This window comes from Manduca sexta, chromosome 23 (assembly GCF_014839805.1).
Source record: "Manduca sexta isolate Smith_Timp_Sample1 chromosome 23, JHU_Msex_v1.0, whole genome shotgun sequence".
In the NCBI taxonomy this organism is placed as follows: Eukaryota; Metazoa; Arthropoda; class Insecta; order Lepidoptera; family Sphingidae; genus Manduca; species Manduca sexta.
This window is the reverse complement of record NC_051137.1, coordinates 10,769,041-10,779,493: the sequence shown is the minus strand read 5'-3', so window position 1 is coordinate 10,779,493 and position 10,453 is coordinate 10,769,041. Positions and strand designations below refer to the sequence as shown.

The 10,453-nt window shown below is 32.5% G+C and overlaps 1 protein-coding gene across 8 annotated transcripts in view; it reads left to right on the top strand.

The window, feature by feature from the left end:
* Positions 1–154: 154 nt before the first annotated feature.
* LOC115452308 (protein ultraspiracle homolog) overlaps positions 155–10,453 on the top strand; it is a 52,880-nt gene continuing 42,581 nt past the window's right edge. For 2 of the 8 annotated variants that reach the window (XM_030180801.2, XM_030180794.2), the window contains exon 1: positions 8,228–8,366. Coding sequence is in view for 1 of the 8 variants with exons in the window: in XM_030180802.2 (XP_030036662.1) it covers positions 457–478 (22 nt within the window). In the remaining 7 variants the exon portion in view is untranslated. Of the gene's footprint in view, positions 479–8,209; positions 8,445–8,537; positions 8,668–10,453 lie in introns of those variants that run through there. The other 6 variants (XM_030180802.2, XM_030180798.2, XM_030180799.2 and 3 more) reach the window with 6 other exon arrangements.

Below are 10,453 nucleotides of genomic sequence, written 5' to 3'. Positions count from 1 at the left end.
TCTGAAATAATACAGTTAATATTTCTTTTAACTTTGTAAATATTTATTTAATAAATTAAAGCATCATAAAGGGAATCTCCGAAAAAAACTTAATAAATTTGGTGTTTTATTTCAAACATACTACATTGTCAACTATTACAAACGATTTCTGGACGAAGATTTACTCTGACGTGACGCGTTGTTTTATGTCATTTGTGTGAACTGATGAAATTGGGTTAAATTGGAGAACATCTAACAGATCATAGTAATTATTATTCGTTTTTATGTTTTAACTTTGCATTGTGCCTATTGTGTTATATAAAATATCAACACACTTGTGTATAATCAGGAGGTGTATAGGTTCATTCTATAGGTATATTTAGTTCAACGACCTTGTTACTGACAGGTTCATCGTTAGCAACTGAACTATTCTATGAAAGTGGTATATCGCAGACGTTAGATAAATTGCCGCAGAGGATGGAGCCCTCGAGAGAGTCAGGCAAGTACCTCGTATGATCTGCATTAACTTTACTAACAACGTTCCTACTACGAGTTATGTCAAAATAACGAGTTCACAGTGAAACCGTACGCGATGTGCATCGTGTTTTACAAAATAAACAATTGTTTTTTTAAATAGTGGCCAAGAAATTGTTTCCTCTTAAATTCATAGTGATATTTACATATGACTATTTAATTTAGAATAGTTTATGTTGAGTAAGTATTATCACAATATCTAAATTAATGCATTATCTTTACACAATAGAGTATTATACAATAGACAAATAGTGGGAGTATTTCGTGCTGTCTAACAAACTAACACGACATTTTCCTAATTTAATAATATATTTTTAATAAAGCCTTAACCTACTTCAGACATTTATTGTTTTTACCCAATAAATGTTAGTCTTTATAACTTATTTAACAAAGGGGAGGATGTATGATTAATTTATAAGCCATAATGTATTTCAGTATGCAATATATAAAATGAAATCAGCTACAAGTGTCATTGTTGTAGGTATAAACAGTTGAAATTTTAAAAAAACCAGGCCCAGAAACCTATTTAGATAAATAATTGTCATATTGATATTCTTATTGGATTTAATATAGATAGCAACAATATGTACAATTTTTGTCTGATATTTTTTTTATTTATGAAGTAAAATATTCCTTTACATCATTATGTTTTTGGTTTTTACAAGGTGTGTTATGCTTAAAATTGGGTCATGTTTGCTAAACATCAAATAATTTCAGATTACAACTTATCTCTATTATGGAACAGACTGATATAAGTCTGTTGAATTAATATAATTGTCTAATTAGATATCATATTAAAAATAGGCTCAATAAATACCATAACATCTACTTGGTATATATTTTTTATTATTTATAAAACATGAATATTTTAAATTTAAATTAAAGTTTTTACTTGAAAGCATTTTAATTTTAAAGAGTTTTATGAATAACTTTTGTTTTGTTTACCTAACATTGAATTTAATAAGATTGTGTAAGGGAAAGCAATCCTCACATAAACATAACTAAAGGTTTTAAGCAAAGGGCTCATATTTCATACAATCAGAAATTAATTTATAGAATGAATATAAAAATAACTTTTTTCTTAAAACTCCTCATGATTGCCCTAATTATGCCTACCTATTAATTAGTTAACTATTACATTGACTATGTCTTTCAACTTAAACATGACAGTGCTATCACATCATATTTTGTTAATAGGTTATAAAACAAAAATTTAATACAGCAACATCCATTATGTCTATGTTTACTTTATCTTTTTTTATAGATATATACATACATAGTGCAAATGCAAAATGATGAAATATAATAGTGTGTATTTTTTTAAATATTTATATTCAACATAATATACAATTGGAACACAATATTAAAGCTATAAACAATTTAATCATGAAACTTTGACCTTTCTTGTGATATTTTATTATTATTACTTAATCAGTATTTAAATATTATTTTAAATGCATATTGTATTTTGTATTAAGCATTAATTATTGGTTTTAGTATTGTTAAAAGTTTTAACAATGTAATACAGTTCTTTTATATTTAATACTTTTAACTCTTTAGCATTTAGGTTTAATTTCAGTATTAAGCTGTTCCTAAATCTATTTTAGGATATCTTGTACTTTATTAGTTGTGTCAAACTACTGGAAGTTAGTTTTTTTTTTAATTAAATATTCTTCTTTAAAATTTGAATTTAAATTTTTATCCATAAGAATTTTCATTTTATAAAATAAAGCAGTTCCCGTTACTTAGTTTTCATACAAAGAAAAAGTGTCTCATTGTAATTTAGCAACAGATGTTAAGTTGTGTTTACGAGAGTTTTAGTTAGATGGCGCGTTTTATATAAATTTTTCAGACTTGTCGCTAGATGGCGTTACAAGTCTTGCAAACTGCAAATTACAAACATAAAATTCGTTCCTATTATATGTTCCAACATTTAAAGTTGATAACATCGGGTAATTAAACCGGCTAAAGGGGAAGGGCGAGGCGAGGCGGGGGGTGTCTAGGCGGAGATTGCCTACGGGGCCACTAGAAAAGCCAAGAGAATCTAGTTGTATTTACAGAAAAGGGTCGCCGGGAAAGGGGACGATAAAAAAAATCGCTCGGGAGGGCCCAATAAGTAACGCGTAAGTAATAAGTGATTGGACCTCCGGTAATATCTCTCCATAGGAACGATGAAAATCAGTTGTCACTCCACGTTGTTTCTCCGCGAGACTTGCGATACTTCGGACGAGTCGATTCATCTTGTACACAAATGTTATATTATTTTCAACTAGTATGTACCACTTTAATCTCCAATATGTCTAATTTTTCTAATATAAGCATATATACTCGAAAGTTTGATAAGATGTTTGGATTTTTATTGAACACGATGAAACAGGATAATGTACTAGTACATTGATAGTATAAGCCCTGGATTATGATAAGGTCACTTTTATCCCGGTTAAGTAAGTGCACAATAAGCCTTTTATTCTGGACTTTCATGCGGGCCAAGTCGCAAGCGGAATCTAGTTTCTAAAGGGAACAAGCACCACGGAAGCTCTGCCATCTGGTGGGGCAATCTGAATCCTTTACCCTATAAATTCTTGGCATTATAAAGTATTCATATTAAAATAAGTTAAAAATAATATTTTATTTGTTGATGATGCATTGTAATGTCAAGATTCCTTAAGACATAAATTTAAACAAATATAAAATTCTATTACATTCCCAAGAATATTACCTACGTGCAGTCCATAGTTGTGTATAAAAGGGGTGATACGATTAAATTCCAATCTTCCTCGAAAATTTAGGACGAAGTTTCGAAATTATATTAAATATATTTGTTATACAACTCTACTTTTATGAAGCGAATTTTTTAATAAGACTTTAAAATCTCAATCCGCGATAATATGTTAGTTTCCTAAGTTTCCTAAAGTCTCTACTGAGTTCAATAACAAGTGAAATATCCCATAAGAAACAAGTGGTACAATATTTACTTTTATTTCTCATAGATAACGTTACTTGTTTACATAATTTTAAACAAATATAAAATTCTATTACATTCCCAAGAATATTACTTATTATTTCAGCTGATAGAGTATGACTACAACAAATTTCAATAGAGTTTTAATTTTTTAAATTGGTTTACCAGAAGGTACTCTTTTTAAACGACATCAAAAAAGGACGAGGTTCTCAATTCGACGTCTATTTTTTTTATTAATAGTTGTAATAATTCACTACATGCAGGTACTTAATTTTTACGTTATTATTAAAAAAAACGAGATTAATTGGCTATGGTCTTCTTGTATTGAGAAAAGAAAGCCAGGTTTAGCAACTCCGTAACCACCTAGATCGTATGTTAACTCCAGCTCAATTGAACTTTTACCCTATATGTACGTTGCGCTATGCAAAGTGACATTCAGAATGGCAAAAGAGGGTGACACCACACAGAACCGTGTAGTGTTTTGCATACAATATTCTATTGAATTATCAAAGAAACAATATTTACACTCGATTTGCATTTCGCGTATTGCTGATTATTTTAAGAGCCAGCGCAGCGAGCTCTACGTTTTAGTAACGCGCGATCTTTTTGAAGCATAAATGAAATACTTGTCGTATGATACTGCTAGACTGCGACGCATGGTCGTGGTGGATTTTTAAAATACGACAACCATTGTGTAAAATTCGAGCCGTAAATAGTGCCCATCATCTTGACGTCGTAGTCAAATTGTGACGTAAAGCCATGGCATCCATCACGAGAAAGCCCACATAGCCTATAAGCATTTGAAAGGTTCCCCCGAAAAACAACGTTGCTCGAGTGAGATATACCTACCTGTCACTTTTATCTACGCGCAGGATTTGCACGATTAAGTGAAAAAGATAAGATGTAAAGTTCTTTTATATTTTAAATACGCACGCATATTCTCAAACATGCAATCAAAGTTTGAATTTCGAATAATTTATGAAACGTATATTAAACATTTAAGTTTAAATCCAATTCCTAATAAAAGTATTACAATAATAAAAGAAAGCTATTGTATAGGTCTAGGAACCATTGTGTAAGGCTGATTCTATGACGAAAAAAGGTATTTAGTTTAATGAACCCCGCAGGGAAAATGACGGGTGTTATGTTGAGTTGTCCCCTTTGTTTGTGGTATACTAACTCCTAAACGAATGGTCCGATTTGCATCCGGTTTTCGTTTATTTGAAGGTTGGTTCAGTCGGTGTGAGGCTAAGCTTTGTTTGAATATCCTCCATTCAGAAATTAAAAGAGCATCAGCTCTTAGTTTAAACGAATTTAATATTCATTATATTATTTTCACGCATTGAAAATACTGAATTAGTTATTCAGGTACTTGATCTGATCCTGCAATTAGAATAGTCTAAATGTATGCTATTCTTTTAATTAAGATGCTTTAAAAAATATGTTTTATATGATGATTAGTGACAAAGGTTTTATGATGAAGCAACTGAGAGATTGTCTATCCTGATAATATGCGGTATTTCCTTAGTCAATACGATAGTTATATAGTTCAATCTAATCTATCAATAATGTGAGTATTGTCTCAAACCAAATAGAATATCATCGATAACAAATTAAAATAAACTAGCTGCTGCGGTTCGCTCGTTAAGCTGGTGCGTTTAGTTTTGCAATTTCTAACAACTCTTTATCCCTATACTTTATACATTTGGCGTGTTTGTATAGTGTCGTTTTGTACGATCAAATCCCGCGCAAGCGATGTGAGTTCCCAAACTACTATCAAGAGAACCGCAAAAAATCACCGTATACGCCTGTGTAAACGCGGTTGGGAGAAAGTGTATCACACATGCATACTTAGGTCAGGTAATTTTTTTTTGACTTTACACATATCCATTGACGGTAGAGTTTTACATAAATAGAAAAAGTTACAAGACCACATATATAAAGGTAGCTACCGAACGCGTCGGTATGTCCCTAGTGGTAACAATTTAGACTGTTTATTAAGATTGATGAACTTACTAAAGGAACACTCAATATTCTAGTAACTCATCATTTCCTTACTATCAGACGCTAGAACATACATATTTACCGCCCACATTACTTAGTGAAAGCGGTCAAAACTGCAGAATTTCATTCCTTTGTCTTGTAATCGTGTATACTTCCATATAATACATGCAACTTCATCTCTGTTGATGACCAATAATTTCAATAAGTTAACGATAATCACGGAATTGTTAAAACATTATGGTCACCGAAAATAAACGAGTTATTATAACAACTACGATTAAAAATATTATATTTCATTTATAAGTCCAACGATTCAATACAAATATAGTGTTTACTACATCATCCAACTCTATATTTCTTTTGTAAATACATTTGATAACGGTGGATTGAAGCGAAATAAGGAAAGTGCGTATCTATCTCCAGAATTAGAATTTCAAATGTTTTGCTGTTCAGATATATCGCGTTAGATAAGCCGTTTGTCGCGTATAGAAAACTTGAAAGGCCCTTGCCAATCTTCCTTATGTAACAATATGTTAAAAATATTTTTTTCCTTCTGTTAACTTTAGAATTCCATCTCCCCAATATCTTAACTAACATATTTATTAGTCGTTAGTTCTGAATGATTGTGTCGCTCACACAAGGATGCGCTGTGAGGCAGGATATGTTGACCGGTTGTCGGCTGACGTCACCAGTGATTAAATTACATTGGATACGTACGTTGATACAATTTCTTGAACAGTAACTGCCGTAGGATGCACTTAATTGCGTCTTAGATTTAATTTTCAATATTCAGCCGTCTATTCCACGTACCATCATAATTTCTTTTAATTTTAAACGGAATTAGTTTCACCTTTATAGCGCCATAAACGTTCCATAATATCATTTTCTATTTCTAGAGTTTGCTTTTAGTTTAATCTTTTCGAGTTATTTGCTACTATTATAATAATTTGAAAATTAAAAGCACATAAAAACACAACCTATAGAAAAATAAACATTTTCATCACAACGATTTTTAATACATGTAATGCAAGATAGAGTGATAGCGCACGAACAACAATATTTTTAAAAGCTTCACAATCCTGGCTGCTACCTGGTTAGAGAAAAAATGAAAATAGATTCAGTTACGTACAAGAATAATAAAATTCCTGCCTACCCCTAAGACGGAGTCGCGATACTCTGTAAGTATCTATGTACAAAATATATATACATACAATCTAGTTTATGTTAACCCAAAAGCAGGGCTCTATTTCACGACTTGTGAAATCGACTCTATATTTTGTTTTATATATATCCTACATATATATGTAGAATATCCGTTCGAATATCTGTTGTAAATATATATATGTTTCAATACAATTTATTGCTAGCTATTATTTTTCCGGTCCTTGAAATTGGCTATGACTATTTAACCAGTGACTTCAACTAGGAAAATACAATTTCAGCGCCAAACTTCGGTTGATTACCTCAACGTTACATAATTTGGAAACGTTTTAATAATAAATGATTATTCCCTCGAATTAATTGCTTAGGTGTTTTGGTTTTTATTAAATTTTACCGATTTTCTGGTATTTATTCCTGATTCTCTATAATATATCCGTCAACCTAGCGAGTAGCGCCCCATAGGCCTGAAGATTTGCAACGAAATTGGAATTTTTTAACAGTTTCTTGAATTTTTTCAGTTTCTTGAATCCATTTGAAGATGATTACGTTTTGATCAAAATATAAGACGAATACCGGTATAGTATGTCCAGTAATAAATGCCTTAGTATTGAAACATACCTCTATGCAACCTTTCTTAAACCATTTTATTATTATTATTCTTTTGTAATGTTTTTTACAAAGGCACGGAACGTTTGACTCACTAAAAATAGAATGTCTATGGTATTAATACGACTTATGTTTACGAAGTTTAAATAAATAAATTAATTGTTACTAAACCCGTTTTTAGTGTTCTACCCACTCTTCAGGAGTCATAATTCTCAATTTCATGTTTTGTACTAACAGGTAAATAAATAATTTTATGCCTTATAAATGTTCTTCAAAGATAGAATTTTAAAAAATCTTTAGAGGTACCAAATAATTTGCGAATTATGAAAAATATCATAGATTAATAGCGATTATAAACTGTAAATGTGCTTTTACTAGCGGTTTCACCCGCGTGTAATTCCGTCTTCCAAAATAGTCTACAGTGTGTAAAACACTGTATCATAATCATGTAGTTTCCTGTTAGTGAAAGAATTTTCTGGATCGGAACAATGGACATTCAAATAAATAAAACAAAATCTTTCGCTTTTACATTATAGAAGTCAAGATGGTAAATTATACACTGGCATTTAGAATCTTATACTAGTTTTTCGTTAATTTAAAAATACATACGTTTTCCAATCTCTAATGCACATCTTCATACTCTAGTCTACAGTAGGTAGAGTCAACACTTGGCTATCCAAGCAAAAGCGGTTCGTATTGCAAGAGACGTAATATGACGCGATCGTAAAGTATGGTATGTACCTTCGCACAAGACAAGCCTGGGCTTCCAGCAGTGTGGCCATTGGCTGGTCACATTGCGTGGTGCGGCCTGTAGAGTCCACAGCACGTGTGATGCGACGCGACAGGCAACGCGGGCGGATGGCAGGGTGAGGGGTGCGCAACCGTGTGCAGTGGACCACTCGACGTCGCACAAGGTCAAGGAGAATGATTAACAACGAAAATACAGCAAAACAAACGGTGGCGGCGAGGGGTAGGTGCGGGGACACGGCGCGGCAGTCAGAGCAGCGACGCCGCCCGCACCGGCCGTGAGTCTGGCGCCGCTCGCGACCTGCACGAAAATCGATGCACGATCTGCAAACGACATTCATCACAAATTAACCATCGTAAATTCAGTCGCACTGTATGATGAGTGATATCACGACGTGCCCTATGCGCATTCGCCACTTGTGATTGTGATGCATTACTATACTACACTAGGGTTGTCAATTATTTGCACGTTAACTTTAAAATTGGTGCTCTCTCGGTTTTTAGATTCTGTTTGTCAACGCTTTGCTATAGGTTTTAGTTGGTAAATCGATGGATTAAACAAGTGTTAACTTATCCTGTATGCAACGTTACATGTACGATATTGCTTAATACCTGTTTAAAATGGTTGCTTTAATGAGTCATTATGAGATGAGGTACAATATTGCCCAACAAATGTAAGTTAATCATACGCAATTACGTTTTAGAGTCCTTTCGATAACGAAGTGGAAATATTATATAGTTGAAAATAGTTACAGTTATATCGGTGATGGTATATTTGATATTATAAATTTGGATAAAATAAGACAACACTACAAAATCAGACGTGCGAAACATGGCGCATAAATCATTTTATAACATAAATGCGCAGACCTGAACAATATGAACGCACTTTTGCTATAATATAGAACGCAAAGTAGTAATATTTAATGCCCTTATGTCTTTCTTATCTGACGCGAGTCGTAAAGAGCATTGCAAGGTTGCAAGTGTATTGACTCTAGTGTTTTGAACAAGTTTATCACTGTGCCCTATTAATCTAGCTGTTGCATTTCCATTTACGTGTTTCTCCCCTATTTCGTGTGATAACACTGAACTTTCCTCGTTTAATACTTTGACGTCAGGATGATGTAATACGATGTTTAAAGCGTGCCAAAACCAACTATTACGAGATAGGTACATAGTCGGAATCAATACTAGGATCAGAAGATTTGTCAACATTAAGAGCATGTGTACTGTGTACCAGGAAAGAGTCAAATTGGTACTTAGGTTTATATTTAGGTATATAATTACAATATGTTTCTAATATTGATGACCCAGAGTCATTACGAGAAATCACAGTGAGGTCCGTTATCGCGTTATGCTCAAAATATTTATGGTCATACGCACTTGAATGAAAACATATTGCGTTGTTAGTAGTTTATGGAACAAATTCCATTAACTAAAGCGTAAAGTGAAAACTTTTGTCACATAAATATGACTTGTAATATTAACGGATGTTTCTTTTAGAAAACAAAATATTATGTTAAACCCTTGAAATCGCCATGTTGATTTACTTTGAAGGAACGTACGAGACCAAAATGTAATGGCGCGCTAGAATCACGTGATTCTAGCAAGAAAAAAAAAATCATAATCTGTGGCATATCTACCGCTTAAAATATGAACATAGTATTATTCGTTGATATTAGTGTAGCTAAAGCATGATGATGTAAAATTTTATCTGAAATATCTTAAAAATATATTCTTCAGGTGTATATAAGCATATAGAAGTAGGTAGAGCTAATGGAAAAGCAGCAGTAATTTAAATGCCCTATGGACCATCGTTATCAGTGCACCTAATGGCCTGTAATGTTCATTATTTTATAGAGCGTTTATCCACAACGATTGTATCATTGTCAAGGCCTTCCACTCTATTAGAATTCATTGCCGCCCTCATGCTAATTCACTTTTGGAATACTAATACGTTATTTTACTTTTTGTTAATGTGTTATTGCACGATTATTTGTTTCCTCCTTTTTGTTCTATTTTAAAGTGTAGTCTATCGTTGTTTAATGTTTCATACAGGTAGTCCTAAAATATGTTTTATCTCTATGAAATTGTAATTGATGGAAACCAGTCTACATTTATTCCTTGATCAGTTGTTTGCTGTTATAAATATTAATTTAATTTTCTAAATTAAATATGAACTTATCCAGTGATACATTTTCAATTGCCTTGCTTTTTACCGTTTCATGTCGAACAATTTGCTGTGGATTTGCCTTATTTGCTTTACTGGTTGAATTGTCTTCGTCTTTTGTCTTGCTTTGTACCATACATATTTAAAGACAAATCGATTGACATATCAAGGTTTTGTACCGAGCAATGTTCCCTACGGCGTTCGTTACAAAACGTTTTTTATTAACGATTTGATTGGTCGTATTGTCAGGTGTTAAGGAAACTGTTTTCGCCACAGTCATCGATGCTGTA